Here is a 21,337-nt window from a genome sequence, read left to right as displayed (position 1 = left end):
ATTCTGTCAGCTTGTTTCCACTGTATTTGCTGTGGCATTTAGCACACTGAGCTATGGGTGTTTGCCTCTTTGTGTAGCTTGCAGAACATGAGGTTATCGATGGCAGGGACTTCTCTATACATTTCTGTATTCCCTGCACCTAGCATAGAGTTCAGTGCCTAGAAAGCAGTCAAATTATGCTGAATTGGATTGAAATTTTGTGGGTTTTGTAGTTGGTTTTCCGATGAGTTAGCCATTTTGCTCTTGGTTTCTAAGCTAAACTTATGTCAAAGCCAAATAAGGAGTAGAACATAGTGGATGTTAGTAGTATCTGGGGTGGTTTTCTTTAAGGCTTTAGTGTATCCTATGGCAATATAAACATTTTGTTTCCTCACAAAACCATCTGTATCTTCCTACAGACAGCCGCTGCACTGTGTTAAGGAAACAGGACAGTGGTGATGTGCCAGTAAGTTATTTGATCACTTTCAATGTTATGTTCTAATTCATGTCAGCCAAAGGAAGAGAGGAGGACCCAGGCCAGTGTTTGTTTACATCACAAGAGGCGCTCCAGAACCAAATCTTGAGGACTTCTGGATAACGTGTACGATTTCCTTAGAAAGTTAATCCCAGTCTTCCTCTTGGAATTGGAACAACAGTCAGCACACTCTGAAGTTTAAATTAGACAATGTCCATAAGTTTTCACAACTAATAAATGTTAATCACAGATATAGGAAAGGAGTTCTTGAGTCATCTGCTGGCATAAAAATGAAACGTTATCTGTAATGATTAAAATTGCAATGTTTTGTTCTGTAAGGAAAACAAATGGACTTTGTTTTGAGTGGCTTACAATTGAGCTTAAGTTAAAATAATTCCAGAGTTGTCTTCCTTAGTAGTTTGTGGCAGTTTTCAGTCAGAAAGATACTTGTTTACTGATTTTTAGGATCAAGTCATCTATACTTGAAACTTTGTCTTAGCCCACTCTGTTAGACACTGTCTGGCTAACTGTAGAAACACAGCTGACATAGCCCATGGGAAGTAAATGCTTCTTCTGAATTCATTGTTTGTGCCCTGGTGTCTGGCCAGCTGTAGAATGTTGAGTTTGGTTTAGTAAAAGGAAAATCATTAAAATATGATCAGCATATAACTGGAATTACTTAATAAGTCTGATTAATTCCTTGAAATGACATAAACCTTGTTTAAAATGGGTACAACATGTTAGGTTGGAACACTTTAATTTTAGTTATAGCATTAGGCATCATTTAACTTTTTCTTATTTTCTATTATAAATCAAAACACTAGGGCTTAACACACTATAGTGTGAATTTTTGTTAAACATTTCATGTACTTCAGCTTAGGACTAGTCTATGAAAATCAGTATGGTAGCTTTATAATATATGGCAGCTTCATAATGCTGTTATATGAATGTTCAATAATTTTTATGTTTTAGTTTAATTCTACCAAGATAAAAAACAAAGGCAAGAAAAAGAAGCCAAAAGATTCAAAGGTATGGAGTATTTTCTGTATTGATTCTTGTCCAAAATAATTAATTGAATATATAAATAAATATAAATAAGAATTAACCAATTCTTGGGATATTTTGAAGTATTTTGTAGAGAAAGAATTTCTAGGCTTTCGTCTAAAGATGTTTTGGCAGTCTACATTTTGAGGAAGTTTAAGGTTCATGTCATATATAAGTAATTCTTGAAAGAGACTCTTTATCTTTATTGTCCTTTTTATTTTCTAGATATTTCCTAGTGAAATCATTGTCATAATGTAGGACTTTGTATGGCTGGTCATAGAGCAATGTGGCCAAGGCTGCTTTGGGATCAGGCAGACCTCGGTTCTTATCTTGGTTCTACCAATTGTTATTATTTTTATTATCTGTGTGACCTTGGGCAAGTTATTTGACTTCCGTGTGCCTTAGTGTCATTATCTGTATGACAAGACATGATACCTATTATTAATAACTAATGGAATTATTATCTAAAACATTCAAAATAAAGATACTGAATACTAATCATCATGACAGAATCTCAGAGTTGAAAGGCTCCCTTCCTTCCTCTCACCTAAAGCTCTGCTTCAGGCACATGAGATAACTAGGGCATTATTTTTAAATCCTTTGGTGGGTTCTTTGTGTATTTGGGGGATCAAATAGGGGGCAGGGGTTGAAAAAGTGAACAAATATTAGGGGAGGATGAGAGCAGCTTATAAGTTCCAATAAAACTTTTTATCTTTGACTATATGTCTTTAGTTTATCTAAAATGAGAGTTTAAACAGTGATAATTAAAAAAATTTTAGAGCGTTAGAAGCTACCTAAATGTTAATTTGTGCCTATTTTTGGCTGTTGAAAGTTTTATTACTGTATGTTCCTGTTCACAAGAAAATTTAGATCAGTCATATATATTGGCAGTTTGTATGCATATTTATTTATGTAAGCATTCATCAGTTTTAGTGGTAATTTTAAGGTGGAAAATCCTTGTCATTTTTCTGTCTTTTAAACCAGCCTATGTTAGTTGGGTCTGGAACCACTTCAGTCGCACCAAATAATGAGACTGTCACTTCAGGTGAAGACCATAAGTAAGTACAGCCTGAAAATTTTTGCTTTATTTGAACTTAAAAGTGGTATTAATGTACTTTAAACTTGTGTTTTATTTCCCTAACTTCTCTAAAGATGTACATCTATTAATGACAACCTGATGTGACCCCTCATGGTTGAATTTATAGTGTGGCCTGTCAGTGTTAAGAATTCATATAAACTGCATTAAAATCACAGGGCCGATGACCTTCATTTGATAAGTTTGAGAACCTACTATGTGCAAGATACTGTGGGAAGATCCTAGAAAATATTCTTTAAAATGTTCAATGAAGAGAATGTCCTGTTGATAATTACTAGGAAGATGTTTTGGAGGCTATAAATGATGTTGTGGTTTAACCTTAGATGTTAGTGATTTCCAGTGGTAGCTGGTTGTTGAAACTGAGTTTTCAAGAGACAAATAGACAAAAGAAATAAAACTAGTGAGAAGCAGTGACCTTTTTATATCATATTCCTATATGGACCAAAAACCCACAAAATTTTTTCCCCCCACATTTCTTTTTTTTTTAATTAAGTTAATTTATTTTTTAAGTTATATTATTACTATCCACTTTTTTTTGAATTTTATTTTACTTATTTTTTTATACAGCAGGTTCTTATTAGTTACCCATTTTATGCATATTAGTGTATACATGTCAATCCCAATCTCCCAATTCATCACACCACCCCGCCCCTGCCACTTTACCCCCTTGGTGTCCATACTTGTTTGTTCTCTACATCTGTGTCTCAGTTTCTGCCCTGCAAACTGGTTCATCTGTACCATTTTTCTAGGTTCCACATATATGCATTAATACACGATATTTGTTTTTCTCTTTCCGACTTATTTCACTCTGTATGACAGTCTCTAGATCCGTCCACGTGTCTACAAATGACCCAAGTTTGCTCGTTTTTATGGCTGAATAATATTCCATTGTATATACGTGCAACATCTTTATCCATTTATCTGTCGATGGGCATTTAGGTTGCTTTCATGACCTGGCTATTGTAAATAGTGCTGCAGTGAACATTGGGGTGCATGTGTCTTTTTGAATTATGGTTTTCTCTGGGCATATGCCCAGTAGTGGGATTGCTGGATCGTATGGTAGTTCTATTTTTAGTTTTTTAAGGAACCTCCATACTGTCCTCCATAGTGGCTGTAACAGTTGATATTCCCACCAACAGTGCAAGAGGGTTCCCTTTTCTCCACACCCTCTCCAGCATTTGCTGTTTGTAGATTTTTGATGATGCCCATTCTTACTGGTGTGAGGTGATAACCTCATTGTAGTTTTGATTCGCATTTCTCTAATAATTAGTGATGTTGAGCAGCTTTGCATTTGCTTCTTGGCCATCTGTATGTCTTCTTCGGAGAACTGTCTATTTAGGACTTCTGCCAATTTTTGGATTGGGTTGTTTGTTTTTTTAATATTGAGCTGTATGAGCTGTTTATGTACTTTGGAGATTAATCCTTTGTACATTGGTTCGTTTGCCAGTACTTTCTCCCATTCTGAGGTTTGTCTTTTCGTCTTGTTTGTAGTTTCCTTTGCTTTGCAAAGGCTTTTAAGTTTCATTGGGTCCCATTTATTTATTTTTGTTTCTCTTTCTATTACTCTAGGAGGTGGATCAAAAAAGATCTTGCTGTGATTTACATCAGAGTGTTCTTCCTATGTTTTCCTCTAAGAGTTTTATAGTGTCCAGTCTTATATTTAGGTCTCGAATCCATTTTGAGTTTATTTTTGTGTATGGTGTTAGGGAGTGTTCTAATTTCATTCTTTTACATGTAGCTGGCCAGTTTTCCCAGCACCACTTATTGAAGAGACTGTCTTTTCTGCATTGTATATCCTTGCCTCCTTTGTCATAGATTAGTTAACCACAGGTGCATGGGTTTATCTTTGGGCTTTCTGTCCTGTTCCATTGATCTATATGTCTGTTTTTGTGCCAGTACCATATTGTCTAGATTAGTGTAGCTTTGTACTATAGTCTGAAGTCAGAAAGTCTGATTCCTCCAGCTCCTTTTTTTTCCCCTCAAGACTGCTTTGGCTATTCGGGGTCTTTTGTGTCTCCATACAAATTTTAAGACTTTTTGTTCTAGTTCTGTAGAAAATGCCATTGGTAATTTGATAGGGATTGCATTGAATCTGTAGATTGCTTTGGTTAGTATAGTCATTTTCACAATGTTGATTCTTCCAGTCCAAGAACATGGCATATCTCTCCATCTGTTTGTATCATCTTTAATTTCTTTCATCAGTGTCTTACAGTTTTCTGCATACAGGTCTTTTGTCTCCCTAGGTAGGTTTATTCCTAGGTATTTTATTCTTTTTGTTGCAGTGGTAAGTGGGAGTCTTTCCTTAATTTCTCTTTCAGATTTTTCATCATTAGTGTATAGGAATGCAAGAGATTTCTGTGCATTAATTTTGTATCCTGCAACTTTACCAAATTCATTGATTAGCTCTATTAGTTTTCTGGTGGCATCTTTAGGATTCTCTATTTATAGTATCATGCCATCTGCAAACAGTGACAGTTTTACTTCTTCTTTTCCAGTTTGTATTCCCTTTATATTTTTTTCTTCTCTGATTGCCGTGGCTAGGACTTCCAAAACTATGTTGAATAATCGTGGCGAGAGTGGACATCCTTGTCTTGTTCCTGATCTTAGAGGAAATGCTTTCAGTTTTTCACCATTGAGAATGGTGTTTGCTGTGGGTTTGTCGTATATGGCCTTTATGATGTTGAGGTAGGTTCCCTCTATGCCTGCTTTCTGGAGAGTTTTTATCATAAATGGGTGTTAAATTTTGTCAGAAGTTTTTTATGCGTCTATTGAGGTGATCATATGGTTTTTCTTCTTCAGTTTGTTAATATGGTGTATCACATTGATTGATTTGCATATATTGAAGAATCCTTGCATCCCTGGGATAATCCCACTTGATCATGGTGTATGATCTTTTTAATATGTTGTTGGATTCTGTTTGCTAGTATTTTGTTGAGGATTTTTACATCTGTATTCATGAGTGATATTGGTCTGTAACTTTCTTTTTTTGTAGTATCTTTGGTTTTCTTATCAGGGTGATGGTGGCTTCATGGAATGAGTTTGGGAGTGTTCCTTCCTCTGCAATTTTTTGGAAGAGTTTGAGAAGGGTGGGTGTTAGCTGTTCTCTAAGTGTTCGATAGAATTCACCTGTGAAGCCATCTGGTCCTGGACTTTTGTTTGTTGAAAGATTTTTAATCACAGTTTCAATTTCATTACTTGTGATTGGTCTGTCCATATTTTCTATTTCTTCCTGGTTCAGTGTTGGAAGGTGATGCCTTTCTAAATATTGGTCGATTTCTTCCAGGTTGTCCGTTTTATTGGCCTGAAGTTGCCTGCAGTAGTCTCTTAGAATGCTTTGCATTTCTGCAGTGTCTGTTGTAACTTCTCCTTTTTCATTTCTAATTTTAATGATTTGAGTCCTCTCCCTCTTTTTCTTGATGAGTCTGGCTAATGGTTTATCAATTTTGTTTATCTTCTCAAGGGACCAGCTTTTAGTTTTATTGATCATTGCTATTGTTTTCTTTATTTCTATTTCATTTATTCCTGCTCTGATCTTTATGATTTCTTTCCTTCTACTAACTTTGGGTTTTGTTTGTTCTTCTTTCTCTAGTTCTTTTAGGTGTAAGGTTAGATTGTTTGAGATATTTGTTGTTTCTTGAGTTAGGATTGTGTTGCTGTAGACTTCCCTCTTAGAACTGCTTTTGCTGCATCCCATTGGTTTTGGATCATCGTGTTTTCGTTGTCATTTGTCTCTAGTTATTTTCTGATTTCCTCTTTCATTTCTCCAGTGATCTCTTGGTTACTTATTAACATATTGTTTAGCCTCCATGTGTTTGTGTTTTTTACATTTTTTTCCCTGTAATTGATTTCTAATCTCATAGCATTGTGGTCAGAAAAGATGCTTGATATGATTTCAGTTTTCTTAAATTTACTGAGGCTTGATTTGTGACCCAAGATGTGTTCTATCCTGGAGAATGTTCCGTGTGCACTTGAGAAGAAAGTGTAATCTGTTTTTGGATGAAATGTCCTATAAATATCAATTATCAATTAAATCTATCTGGTCTACTGTGTCATTTAAAGCTTGTGTTTCCTTAGTAATTTTCTGTTTGGATGATCTATCCATTGGTGTAAGTGAGGTGTTAAATCCCCCACTATTATTGTGTTACTGTCGATTTCCTCTTTTATAGTTGTTAGCAGTTGCCTCATGTATTGAGGTGCTCCTATGTTGGGTGCGTATATATTTATAATTGTTATATCTTCTTCTTGGATTGATCCCTTGATCATTATGTAGTGTCCTTCCTTGTCTCTTGTAACATTCTTTATTTTAAAGTCTATTTAATCTGACATGAGTATTGCTACTGCAGCTTTCTTTTGATTTCCATTTGCATGGAATATCTTTTTCCATCCCCACTTTCAGTCTGTATGTGTCCCTAGATCTGAAGTGGGTCTCTTGTAGACAGCATATAGATGGGTCTTGTTTTTGTATCCATTCAGCAAGCCTGTGTCTTTTGGTTGGAGCATTTAATCCATTTACATTTAAGGTAATTCTCGATATGTATGTTCCTATTACCATTTTCTTAATTGTTTTGGGTTTGTTTTTGTAGGTCCTTTTCTTCTCTTGTGTTTCCCACTTAGAGAAGTTCCTTTAGCATTTGTTGTAGAGCTGGTTTGGTGGATTCTCTTAGATTTTGCTTGTCTGTAAAGCTTTTGATTTCTCCATGGAATCTGAATGGAATCCTTGCTGGGTAGAATAATCTTGGTTGTAGGTTCTTCCCTTTCATCATTTTAAATATATCATGCCACTTCCTTCTGGCTTGTAGAGTTTTTGCTGAGAAATCAGCTGTTAACCTTATTGGGAGTTCCCTTGTATGTTATTTGTCGTTTTTCCCTTGGTGCTCTCAAGAATTTTTCTTTGTCTTTAATTTTTGCCAGTTTGATTACTGTGTCTTGGCGTGTTTCTTCTTGGGTTTATCCTGCCTGGGACTCTCTGTGCTTCCTGGACTTGGGTGGCTATTTCCTTTCCCATGTTAGGGATGTTTTCAACTGTAATCTCTTCAAATATTTCCTCAGGTGCTTTCTCTCTCTCTTCTCCTTCTGGGATCCCTATAATGTGAATACTGTTGCATTTAATGCTGTCCCAGAGGTCTCTTAAGCTGTCTTCATTTCTTTTCATTCTTTTTTCTTTATTCTGTTCCGTGGCAGTTAATTCCACCATTCTGTCTTCCAGGTCACTTATCCATTGTTCTGCCGCAGTTATTCCGCTGTTGATTCCTTCTAGTGTATTTTTCATTTCAGTTATTGTATTGTTCATCTCTGTTTGTTTGTCCTTTAATTCCTCTAGGTGTTTGTTCTTTAATTCTTCTAGGTCTTTGTTAAACATTTCTTGCATCTTCTCCATCTTTGCCTCCATTCTTTTTCTGAGGTCGTGGATCATCTTCACTGTCATTATTCTGAATTCTTTTTCTGGAAGGTTGCCTGTCTCCAATTCATTTAGCTGTTTTCTGGGGTTTTATCTTGTTCCTTCATCTGGCACATAGCCCTCTGCCTTTTCATCTTGTCTATCTTTCTGTGAATGTGGTTTTTTGTTCCACAGGCTGCAGGGTTGTAGTTCTTGCTTCTGCTGTCTGCCCTCTGGTGGATGAGGCTATCTAAGAGGCTTGTGCTAGCTTCCTGATGGGAGGGACTGGTGATGGGTAGAGCCGGGTGTTGCTCTGGTGGGCAGAGCTCGGCAAAACTTTAATCTGCCTGTCTGGTGATGGGTGGAGCTGGCTTCCCTTCCTGTTGGTTTTTTGGCCTGAGGCGACGCAACACTGGAGCCTACCCGGGCTCTTTGGTGGGGCTAATGACAGACTCTGGGAGGGCTCACACCAAGGAGTACTTCCCAGAACTTCTGCTGCCAGTGTCCTTGTCCCCACGGTGAGCCACAGCCACCCCCCGCCTCTGCAGGAGACCCTCCAACACCAGCAGGTAGGTCTGGTTCAGTCTCCTATGGGGTCACTGCTCCTTCCCCTGGGTCCCGATGCGCACAGTACTTTGTGTGTGCCCTCCAAGAGTGGAGTTTGTGTTTCCCCGAGTCCTGTCAAAGTCCTATAATCAAATCCTGCCAGCCTCAAAGTCTGTTTCTCTAGGAATTCCTCCTCCAGTTGCCAGACCCCCAGGATGGGAAGCCTGACGTGGGGCTCAGAACCTTCACTCCAGTGGGTGGACTTCTGTGGTATAAGTGTTCTCCAGTTTGTGAGTCACCCACCCAGCAGTTATGGGATTTGATTATATTGTGATTGCGCCCCTCCTGCTGTCTCCTTGTGGCTTCCCCTTTGTCTTTGGATGTGGGGTACCTTTTTTGGTGAGTTCCAGTGTCTTACTCTCGATGATTGTTCAGCAGTTAGTTGTGATTCTGGTGCTCTTGCAAGAGGGAGTGAGAGCACGTTCCTCTACTCCGCCATCTTGAACCGATCTCTCTCTTCCCCCACGTTTCTGTTTTGTTTTTTTTTTTTCTTTTTGCGGTATGCGGGCCTCTCATTGTTGTGGCCTCTCTCGTTGCGGAGCACAGGCTCCGGACGCACAGGCTCGGCGGCCATGGCTTACGGGCCCCAGCCGCTCCGCAGAATGCAGGATCTTCCCGAACCGGGGCACGAACCCGTGTCCCCTGCATTGGCAGGCGGACTCTCTACCACTGCGCCACCAGGGAAGCCCCCCCACGTTTCTTAAATGAGTTGTAATAACGGTTGGCTTTGTACATTTCCATGGATTCTTTGAATGGAGGGATTGTTTTAAGTTAAAATAACAGTAGCCTGTATTTTGATAGCACTTATGTACCAGGCACTATTTTAAGAGCTTTTTATGTATAACCCATTTAATCCACTCTTTTTTCTAGGAGATACGTAGTAGTATTATATTCAGTTTACAGGTAAGGAAGCTCAGGCACGGTGCAGTTGAGTGTCCAAGGACACAAAGCTCGTACATAGCAGAGCCAGAATGTAAATCAGCAGTCTTATGATATCTTTTTAGAGTGTTAGAATCTTATACTGTTTTTTTTAAAAATCTTTTTATTTAAGTACCTTTTACCAGTCTCAATCTCACCTTAACTTAAATTGATAGCAGTTATAATAAACTCTGTCATTTTTCTCTTTAACAGGTTACAATTAGTGCAACATTGATTTTTTTTAAAACCAGAATTTAAAAAAAATTTCCTCTTGGTAGCAAGAGTAAGTAATTAAAAGTACTTAGGTATCTTGTACCTTACCTAGTAGTCAGGTATCTTGTACCTTATTCAGTAGTCACGTATCTCGTACGTTACTCAGTAGTCAGGTATCTCTTGACTGTAATTGTGGAAAGGTAATTGTTCTGCATTAAATTCTCTGGTAGTGTTTTTTTGCATCCTGAAGTTGAGTAATATGTTGCTATCTTTATTTCAATTTAAATGTTACTCTGGGCCACCTGAAAGTTAATTACTCACAAAATTGTGTTGTTTTTTTTTTTAAATCAGCAAACGCAATTCAAATTCTGCAGGCCCATTTGTAGTGCCTGACCATCTTCGTCACGATGTAGAAGAATTTGAAGCTCTGTATGAACAGCACAGTAATGAATATGTTGTCCGTAATAAGAAGCTGTGGGACATTAACCCAAAACAAAAATGTTCAACTCTATATGAGTAAGTAGTTTAACATTCCTACAACTATTATACTGAGGCTGCCAGTTAAAGATCTTAAGTTGTTTACTTTGTGTCCCTTTATGTTTATTAAAGGAATCACTGATTGGCTCACAAACTCTGGGGAAGAAAAGTGTTTTTATGGCTTTTGTCATGTATTAAACAAAGTTAATTGAAGATTTTTAACTATTACATTTAGAATCCTAATGATTATTAGTTTTGTCAGTTTGAGCTGCTAATGTAGATTCTGTCTATTTCCAAAACTGTCCTGGTATGTCCTGATAGGAATGATAAACAGTTTCCAGCCATAATCTTTTATCATGAATTCTAAAGTGTATACATTTGACAAGGAATAGTATAATTATTTGATCTCATTGTCCTTATGTTGATGATGCAGTTGTTTGGCATCTCCTAAGTCCAGTGACAATTAATGTAGCTTGGTGAAGTACTGCCCTTTAATGGGGAAGGGATACCAGGATCTGGTTATTACTTCTGCTGAGATAGTTGTCCAGCTGTGATGGTATAGAACACATATAGAGCCCTGTATCTCTTTATTGAATTGAAAACTTGACTTACAGACATTTATCTAAGTAAAGAGAAACAGACTTTTCCTTTAAAGAAACTTTGGGCTCAATTACTTTTGGATTGAAAATATGAATGTGAAATTAACACTAGGGGACTTCCCTGGCGGTCCATGATTCAGCACTTCTACTGCAGGGGCACGGGTTCAATCCCTGGTCAGGGAACTAAGATCCTGTATGCCACATGACATGGCCAAAAAAAAAGAAAAGAGAAATTAACACTAAAGTCAAGTCTTTGTGGGGTGGATACAGTAGTGGAGTAAAGAGTTCAGAAAAATCTAGGAAACGTTTGCCTTTTTTTTTTTTTTTTTTTTTTTTAGCTTGGCATTAATAAGTTGTGCATGATGCCTTCCTTAGGAAAAGAAGTTGAGGGGCAAAGATCTGCAACAGAAAATTAATTTGAAAGCAGACTCCTGTCTCAGAAAAGAGGGGATATATGTATACATATAGCTGATTCACTTTGTTGTACAGTAGAAACTAACACAACATTGTAAAGCAACTATACTCCAATAAAAATTAATTTAAAAAAATGAACTCCTGGAAAACCCATCACTCATCTATAATTTGGTTATTGTTACTTCTATTTTTCTCAGTTGCATTGTTCCTATTCAGTCTTGTTATATCCTCTTGGATCCCTTTTCGTAGTTTTTCTTCAGAGTTGAAGTGCTGAGCAAATCATACTCTCAGAGAACTGGATGACAACCTGGAATCAGCTATAAAACTATACCAGTACTTCTTAAAACATGCTGGACTTTGCTTCAAGCATCCAAAACTGAAGCTAAACTGTAGTTTTCAGGAGCTTGCTTCTTAAAGAATTTATTACCACTGTAAGTGGGAAGAAATTTAATAACTTTATGAGAAACCAATAGGCTGATTTGTTTGTGTATTTTGAGATAGAATTTATATCTTATAATAGGAGAAAGTCAAGAAGTTACAGGAAGTCATACCTCAAAACATAATTCTTTCCTTGAATTTTCAAAAGAAAACATGTAATGATTGGCTTAAGAATGATTTTTTTAGTGGCCAATGGGTAAGAGAAAGAAAAATAAAATTATTGTATATGAAAAGAGTGTAGAGTAGAAACATATTAGACAAGAAGTCAAGAATACTATGATAACTGCTGTTAACTTTTTCTTGATGTAAGTATTTCAGTTTAAAGTAGGGGGTTGGACTGATTTTTTTTTCAGTGACCTCCACCTTATTCTAACATTTTATGATACACATAGTTGAAGCATAATAAATTTCAGTAGGTGGCATTCTGCATTCAGTTTTTCCTAACACCTCTTTAGTAGTGTTAATTAGTCAAGATTTATTAACCACTTAAGGTTAAGCACTGGGGAAGATTTCAGAAAAAGTAGAAAATGTAGTTCTATCATGCAGCTTACAAGTAGCAGGAGCGCAAAATTGATCATTGGTTGAATCACAGTGTATTGCAAATAAAAATGACTTTGTGCAATAAGAATCGGGTTTTTTCTCCCTATCAGTCTTTGCCTACCAAAAAGAAAATGTGGTTCTTGCTTACTTGTCATGCTCTCTTCCAAGAAAGAGGGAACTGGGACCTCATCTTTTAATCTATTTCTTTAAAAAAAAAAAAAAAGGAATCATGAGCATGTAGAAAACAGTGATTTTTCAAAGGGGCACAACCAGAATAGTAGGATGGGAATGCTTTTGGAAATATTTTTCCCATTCCTATCCCTTGCCCCTGTTCTGACAGTGACATGCACTAGCACGTGGCAGTCCATTAAGGACCATTTAAGACACTAATGATCATCACTGAATTATGAAAATATACATACACATATTTGCAAATGGGAAAATAATTTGAAAATCATATATTTGATAAGGGGCTAATATCCAAAATGTATGAAATACTGATACAACTCGATAGCAAAAAACCCAAACAGTCCAATTAAAAAATGGGCAGAAGACCTGAATAGCCATTTTCCCAAAGAAGACATACAGATGGCCAACAGGTACATGAAAAGATGTTCTGCATCATTAACCATTAGGGAAATGCAAATCAAAAACACAATAAGGTAATAACCTACAATGGAAAGTAACCTGAAAAAAAATATATATATATAACTGAACCACTTTGCTGTAAAACCTGAAACTAACACAATATTTTAAGTCAACTGTACTTCAGTTTAAAAATAAACACACAATAAGCTATCATCTCCATCTCATACCTGTTAGAATAGCTTTTATAAAAAAGACTAGAAATAAGTGTTGGCAAGGATGTGGAGAAAAGGGAACCCTTGTTCACTGTTGGTGGGAAGGTAAATTGGTATAGTCACTATGGAAAAAAGTATGGAGGTTCCTTAAAAAATGAAAACATGTACATGTATGTAATATAGCAACTATTGTTATCTGTGGTAAAATTAACTTTATTATTATTTTTATCACTTCCGTCAAGCACAGCATGGCCAGTCTGCCTCAGGTTCTGAAGTGCAAGAACACTATCCCTATTAGAGCCTGGATTATGAAGAAATCATATTTGTGCTATCTTGGGCCCCATGCTTATCTACAGAGACTATTTTTCAAGGCTAGAAAAGCATATAAATAGAGTTAAAGTTCATTTTGTGTTGCATTTCAAATAACAATCACTATAAAAATTTTATTCACAATGTGGTTATAATGCTGTTTTTCTTTGGGCTAGGGACCCTTGTTGAATTAAATTTTGTTCTGTTTGAATGTATGAAAAATTCATTGCTATTTAGCCAGTGGAAAAACATGGAGGCTCTATTTCTTCAAAAAAAAAGATGGGTATCCTTTCAGACTTTTTATTTTATTTTTTTGGCCGCACCGTGCGGCATACAGGATCTTAGTTCCCCGACCAGGGCTCAAACCCATGCCCCTTGCAGTAGAAGTGTGGAGTCTCAACCACTGGACCAGGGAAGTCCCCAGACTTTTAAAATGTTTATATGTATGAAATATGTGTTTTGGACTTTATAAGCTGTTATTTAACTATACACTCAGCTTTGTCATTTGCCCTTTTCACCTAAAAATGCATGGTGAGCATTTTTTTGTATCCTTAAGTATTCTTCAGGAATCTGACTTTTATTAGTTACTCAGTAATCATCACCATATCTATATCATCATTCATGTTGTGAACTCTCGAAAAGCTCTCTGCTAAATTACTGGTAATGGTTTTCTTTCCTGTGGTCTCTGTTCTTTAGTGATCCCATTTTGGATTTAAGTATTTTAATGCAGGTAGAAAAGCTTTATTTTTTAATGATTCTCTTTAGTATTCATCACGGAGAGCAAAAAGTAAATACACATAACACCACTGATGAATTATCTGCTGTTGCTTGTGGCAGCTAAACACCAACTGGAAAGGTCTCTCTTGGGACAGATTGTGGGGTCAGTGTTATTTATACCAATTGGCCAGAACCCTCAGCAAGGGTTATTGTTCCTGAGGCTACAGTGATTTGCTTCTTTTTACCTTATTGCCCTCCCTCAACAGTTTCTGCTTTTAGAGATTTCTCATTGAAAATGAAGTTTGATTAGAATCTTAAGGCAAACGCATATTTAACCTGTTACCTTGCAAAACAACATGTATGTAGGGGAGTTTCTATTGCAGAGCTTATTCTAAGGGGAAAATGTTTATCAAAAAACACTTTAAAAGAGACTGACGGCTTTTAAGTATTTAGGTCAGCAGTGCAGACAAAGAGAAGTGGCTTTTGGTCTTTAGGTTTCAGTGTGGCAGTTGCTTTGAACAGGGGTTAATCACTTGTAATTGTCCTGTGCATTTATGTGCAGCAGCATCTGCACATAACGTGGTTTTCTTTTGCTTCAAAGAAGTATTGTTTTTACCTTCCTCCTGAGTAAGTTATCTTCCTGGTTAGCTTTAATTTACTAAGAATGTTCCTTTGGAGGTTTTTGCCCTTGAAAAAGCCTTCTTAGTGTCCTTGGTATGTGTCTTTCTTGCTAGTTGTGCCACTGTTACAGACTGAATACCAAATTCAAATGGGAGAGGAAGCCTCTTTGAGCCTGGCACAAGAATGGCAAAAGAACATGGCCCCAGAACTGGAGTGAACAAACCCAGTCCACAGATGGAGGCAGGTTAAGGGATTGGCCCCATTACTGTGGATCTGATCCTGCAGTGTGGTGGTTTATTGATCAGACCTGATTGATTTCAATAATTCTGAATCATTGTATGTTCCTAAACAGAGAAATGTTAATAGATTTACTATATGTAAATTCCAGTAGGATTTTTTTGAAATTTGATTTCCTTTTTTCATTTGATGTTCTTGTTATTGATAGCCTTGTTGTTTTTCTTGAATAAGTTTCTTTGATTTTCATTGTTTTTTAAAATATAGTGAATAATTATTTAACTGAAACTTACAAAACTAACTTTTTAATCTCCTTTAGTTTTTTTCCCCAAAATTTTTTAAAGGATTATTTTCTGAGGGGTAAAAATTTTATTTATAGTATCATTGATTACAGTTAGCCTTTCTCAGATTTAATATGAGTATAACATATTTGTTGGGGAGGTGTCAAGATCAGTTAGAAATGAAGTAGTATTTTGCTTTGGGAGAAATTTTGGGAAATATTTTTTTCAGATAAACATGTACAAGTACTTCCTTATAATAACTTATGTAAATTTTTTCCAAGTTATTTCTCTCAGTTGTTAGAGGAACATGGTCCCTTGGACATGAGTAACAAGATGTTTTCTGAAGAATATGAGTTTTTCCCAGAAGAAACTCGACAGATACTAGAAAAAGCAGGTGGTTTGAAATCTTTTCTCCTGGGATGTCCTCGTTTTGTTGTGATTGACAACTGTATTGCATTGAAGAAAGTTGCGTTACGGCTTAAGAAAAAGAGAAAGAAGAAAAACATTAAGACAAAAGTAGAAGAAATTTCGAAAACAGGAGAGTATTTACGAGTTAAACTACCGCTGAATCCAACTGCTAGGGAATTTAAACCAGATGTGAAATCCAAACCAGTGTCTGACTTATCTTCAGCACCAGCTTCTGAGGATGTGAAGCCCCACCTTACATCTGCTAATTCTCCCCAGTCACCTTGTGAAGCTGTGAAGCCGAAACTAATTTCCGATAATTCTTCCAAATCAGTTTCTGAGGATGAGAAGCCCAAAGGGGTGTCTTCTGATTCTCCCAAACCAGTCTCCGAGGAGACCAGTCACAAACACGTCTCCTCTAATTCTCCCAAACCAGTTACAGAGGATGTGAAACCAACCTATTGGACTCAACCCCAGTTGGTCACAGGATACTGTACGTATCTTCCCTTTCGGGGATTTGACATTACCCAGACACCACCAGCGTTTATAAATGTGTTACCGACTTTGCCCCAGTATAGCATTTATGCACCTCTGGCCAGAGTTTCTTCTGAATATCAGCTGCAAAGATCAATACCAGTGGTGCCGTCTTTTGTAGCCAGTGACATAACAGAAGTGCGTTTTGAGGGCCATCATTTCAGTGCTGAGAATGCCCCTGGTAACCAGATTGCCTCTGAAACACAAATCCTTCAGGAATCTTTGGAAATATCAGTAAAGTCACAGTGCATCACGGATGGTGCTGATACAGCCCAAAGTGAGTCTAACAGAAATGATGACCACTGTGGAAATTCTGCCAAGCAGGAAGTAAATCCAGCAAACACTGATAAAGTAACAGATATTCCACATACACAAATGGTTGCTGTACAGGTAAGACTGAAAATAGAAAGTCTTCTTAATACTAAAGTTAAATTTTCCTCTTCATTTTTCATTGCCATTATATTTACTAAAATTCTTTAAAATGATGGACTTTATGAACCCTTTTGTAGGGCGTGACAGGTAATGCCAGAAGGAATTTTTGGGTTTAGTAAATAACATCCTTCTTCCTATCCAAGTTTTGCACCAGTTGAGAAATAAGATAGTGGAACCAGCAGATGGAGCCAAAACATCACCTTGATAATTAATAAAAGTATGGCAGGAAGATGTGGCTGTTTCTGTAGAGAGTTTATGTCCTAAGAGTGAAGCCCATGACATACCAGCTTCCCCACCTAGTTACAGCGGTGCTGGACTAGAAGGCCTCCTAACTTGGGTGCCTGCCCCTAAGACATAGTGCATGGAGAAGGAAGGGGAAAACGTGCTTTCTGCATGGGCAGCTCCCAAGAAAAAGAAAAAAGGAAGAGTCTGGGCTGCACATGCCCAATTCTCTTACCAAACCAGGGGAGGAGTGAGGGAGTTAAAAGACACAACCAGATGGAGAGAGACAAGAGAGATGTGAATAATAGTTCCTTCCTGACAAGCACGAGAATAAGCTAAGGTTTCTCTATAGTTAACTTCATCAGGCATGAATTCATTAAATCCTTATTGGTTATCCTCCTACTCATTAAGTTTTTTGCTTTCTAGAAAACTTTGAAGAATTATGTTAACAGTAATGAACCAAAATCATTTTCACTTTTACTAATTATAAATGATCACTTTTTCCTGTTACAAATATTTGTAGAAAGCATAGAACATTATCTAAACTGGCCAGAAAAAGCCTTGAAAAAGTTATGGGCATGTTTCAAAATGTTATTACATGATGGATTTATTTTACTAGAGCAATTGAGATAGACTGAATGTATTTGTTTTGCCCCAAAGGTGTCTCGGAATATAATGCATCAGGAAGTCAATACTGAGCCGTATGATCCTTTTGAGGCACAACAGGTGAGTCAAAATCATATGAAACTGTTTAAAGGTTTAATTTTCTTTACTTTTAACTAGATGGGAATGACGAACTTAGAACTATTTTGAAGCCAGTTATTCCATACAAAACATTATAGAATAAGCTTTAGAACATAATAAAAAATTATTGTTTTGTCTTTATTGTTCGAATGTGGGAAGGGGAGGCAGAGGAAAAGGTAAGTTTTTCCTAGCTTACTGATTGTGAAGTATAATGGCTTTATTGTTTTAACTGGTATAATGAGCCTTATTAATTTATAAATAAAAGCTTATTCACATGAATAATACAGAAATTATTATAAAAACATTCACCGCTTTAAGAATGATTCAATTAAAAAATCTATTAATGTAATTACTGTGTTAATATATCTTAAGAGAAAAGTCATTTGATCAACTCCATAGTTGCTGATAGGGTATTGGAAAAAATTCAAGTTTTTTTCTTGACTAAAACTCATAATCAAATGGGAATAGATGAATACTTTTCAACATGCTTGTATCTTTCTTAAGCCAAATGCGTCACCTTGCTTAAAGGTTATATATCATCATTAATATTTATTATTATCCTGGAGATATTAGCTGAAAAAATCAGATAAGAGAAAAAAATAAGATTTTAAAGGTGGAGGTATAAGTATCATTATTTACAGAGGCTAAGACTGTGTCCCTGGAACATCCAAAGTGATCAACCGAAAACCCAATACCAAAATGTAAGATAATTCAGAAGGTTGATTGGATAAAATTCCTTTCCATATATAAGCAACCCATTGCAAATTATATTAAAAGAAAAGATTACATTTTCAATAGCATCAAAAAGATAAAATATGTAAACCTGTGAAAGAAGACTTTAAAATGCTACTGAGACACACAGAAGACTTAATGAGAAAATGTTCAGTGTACTTGAATAGGATGACCTATTATTAAAGAGATTGGTTCTCTCTAAAGATTTTAATTTAACACAGTCTCAAAACAAACATGAACAGAGTGTATTAGTTATCTATTGCTGCATAACAAGCTACCTCACCATTTCTGTGAGTCAGGAATGGAGGAGCAGTTTAGCTGGGTCATTCCAGATATTTCTTACGAGTCGCAGTCAAGGTGTTGACCTTGGCTCAAGCATCTGCAGGAGTAACTGGGACTGGAGGTGCTACCTCCAGGATGGCTCATTCACATGCCTAGCAAGTTGGTGCTGGCTGTTAGCAGGAGGCATGAGTTCCTTGCCTGTGGACCTCCACCTAGGGCTGCTTGAGTGTCCTCCTGAGGCCTGGCTTTCCCCAGAGTGGGTGATCCAAGGCAGAAGTAACAATGGCTTTCATGACCTACTTTAGGAAGTCACAGTGTATCACTTCTCCTGTATTTGTCTTGGTCACATAGACCAACCCACCAACCCTGATACATTGTAGGCGAGGATTATACAATGGCATGCATACCAAAAGGCAAGGATCTTGGGGGGCCACCTTGGTGGCTGGCTACTGCATAGAATTTATTTGAAACTGGACAAATTCATTCTAAACTTCATATGGAAAAACAAACATTAAGAATGCCCATGGAAAAGAAACTATAGGAAGGGGAGTTGTGCAGTAGGTATCAAAACATAATATAAATCTATATTAGCACATAAATAGACCATTAGACTAAGAATCCAATAGAACAAAATATAGAAATTTAAGGTCTAATAAAAATGCTAGCTGTTGGTGAGCAAAAAGTAGATTATTAAATACGTGGTGTTAGGAGAAGTGCGTTGCCATCTAGAAAAAATTGACTTGGATCCCTACCTCATTCCATATACCAGAATAAATTCCAGGCAGGTAAAATATTTAAATATTAAAAACTGGACCTAGAAGAGTACCTAGAAGCAAAGGAAAATTTTAAAAATAAGATTAATGAACAGCAGGACAGAAAAGTATTTGTGTATATGTGTTTACACACACATATGTAATGTGTCTATACATGCACATAACATATATATGTATGAACAAATATATACAGCATCAAAACACACATGACCAACTAGGAAAATTATTTGCAGCATAGGACAGAGAACTAATTTCCTTGCTTAGCATATGAAGTTGCTGTAAATCAATAAGGAAAAAATTAATAATCTGACACAAAAATGGGAATGGATGGGAATAGACAATCTGCAATAAAAGAAATAAGGATAATTTTTAAACATATAAAATGGTGCCCAACCCCAATGGAAGTAAGAAAAACAATCATTTATACGTTATTGAAAGAATATAAAAGTGTTAATTTTGGGGGAAGGCAATTTGGAATTTATCTGCGTTCATATATGTGTACGGAGACCAGTGAACAGGATATTTGTATATTTGTTTTATCTGTATTTATGTCAACAAAAAATGGAATACAGCGTGAATATCCATCGATATTCACTAGTTCAGTGAATTATGGTACATCCATATAATGAATATTACTCTGTCATTTAAAAATGAAGCAATTCTATGATCACTGATTAGGAGTGATTTATAATATCAGGTGTGTAATTAATTAGGAATAAGTAAGGTTAGAACTTCGTGTTGCCTGCTACTATTTTTACAAATAGCTTTACAGTTTTAGCCAATTATAAAGTATAATATAGAGCCCTTAAATTTTTTAATGAACAATACTGAAAATTATGAAAGAGAAATTGAAAATTATCTACATTCCCATCACCCATGTTAGAATTTGATGTGCAGCCTTCCAGGTTTTATTTTAACATTGGCATTTAAGTTAGCAACGCTTTTTATTTTATTTTATTTATTTATTTATTTTAGCAATGCTTTTTAAAAGATGGTATCATACCATATATGTTACATTTGAAATTTTCAGTCTTAATATATTGTGGACTTTTTTCCATGTCAGTAAATACCAATTTTTCACCAACATTTTTAATGCATGCTTGGTATTCCATTATATGAATTCATAGTTTATTTGACTAGATTCTTTTGTCGAACATTTAGATTATGTTAGCTTTTCATGCTTACGGTGCTGTGGTGAACATTGTTATCTGAATGAGTGTATACCAAGTAGAATGAGTGGTATTGAGTTCTTATACTACTTAGCTTTAACCAGGTACGCTGTGTTGTTTGAGCCAATGTTTTTACCCTCATATAAATATTCTCATCAGTGTTGGGATAATTCACGAATGCTTTCTTAAATTAGCTCTTAGTTTCAAGACCTTGACATTAGCATAGTTGATTGCTGGTTTCTCAACCAGTGAGACTTAAAATTATCCCCAGCACGGCTGCTTTCTTCTGGGACTTTGAGAAGTTGCCTGTCTTCTCTAAACCTTGGTTTCCTGATCTTTAAAAACTGAAAATAACATACCTCTTACACAGTTGTGGTGAAATTTAAGTATAATAACATAGAGATGGCATATAACTTGCTGCCTGTCTCTGTTAGCAATTTGGGGCATATGAATTAATTCATAATACTGAGTTGCATTGTGATCCTTTTTGCTGAATTGAGACTGAAAACAGAAATAACTAAGATCTAAAACTGTAAAGCCTTGCTTGTGGGTCATAGTAAGGTTCACCATTTAGTTGATTATTTAAATATGGGCTGTATTCGTAGAGCTGAACTTTCAGTCTGGATGACAAAAACTGCGACTCTTCACAGCAAATTGGCACGTATGGTCACCTTGGCCACAGTGCACGGTTCTCTGATAATTTACAGAATTTCAAAACCTTGATTCCGTGCCTTTTTACACTTGGAAGATGCTAAGATGCTGGGAGAGGTGCAGGAGATGGGGAAGATGGACCAAGTTTGTGCCACTGGGTTAGATTTCCAAAGCCTGGCTGCCAAGGCCCCTCGTATCTTGGTAGAGCAGTTACCTGCAGCTGGGAGGAGTTGCCAGCATCAAACAGGTGCTTCT

The 21,337-nt window shown here is 36.5% G+C and overlaps 1 protein-coding gene across 8 annotated transcripts in view; it reads left to right on the top strand.

Moving 5' to 3' along the window:
- TTC3 (tetratricopeptide repeat domain 3) overlaps positions 1-21,337 on the top strand; it is a 140,193-nt gene that overhangs the window by 83,513 nt on the left and 35,343 nt on the right. For all 8 annotated transcript variants that reach the window (XR_003792285.1, XR_003792286.1, XM_029213875.1 and 5 more), the window contains 6 exons: positions 399-445; positions 1,427-1,483; positions 2,483-2,556; positions 10,060-10,224; positions 15,420-16,467; positions 17,392-17,457. Coding sequence is in view for 6 of the 8 variants with exons in the window: in XM_029213875.1 (XP_029069708.1) it covers positions 399-445; positions 1,427-1,483; positions 2,483-2,556; positions 10,060-10,224; positions 15,420-16,467; positions 17,392-17,457 (1,457 nt within the window). In the remaining 2 variants the exon portion in view is untranslated. The remainder of the gene's footprint in view (positions 1-398; positions 446-1,426; positions 1,484-2,482; positions 2,557-10,059; positions 10,225-15,419; positions 16,468-17,391; positions 17,458-21,337) is intronic.

Source organism: Monodon monoceros, unplaced genomic scaffold (genome assembly GCF_005190385.1).
Source record: "Monodon monoceros isolate NGI ecotype Baffin Bay Population unplaced genomic scaffold, NGI_Narwhal_1 Super_Scaffold_11, whole genome shotgun sequence".
Classification (NCBI taxonomy): domain Eukaryota; kingdom Metazoa; phylum Chordata; class Mammalia; order Artiodactyla; family Monodontidae; genus Monodon; species Monodon monoceros.
Note: the sequence above shows the minus strand (reverse complement) of the source record. Positions and strands in the feature narration are given on the sequence as shown.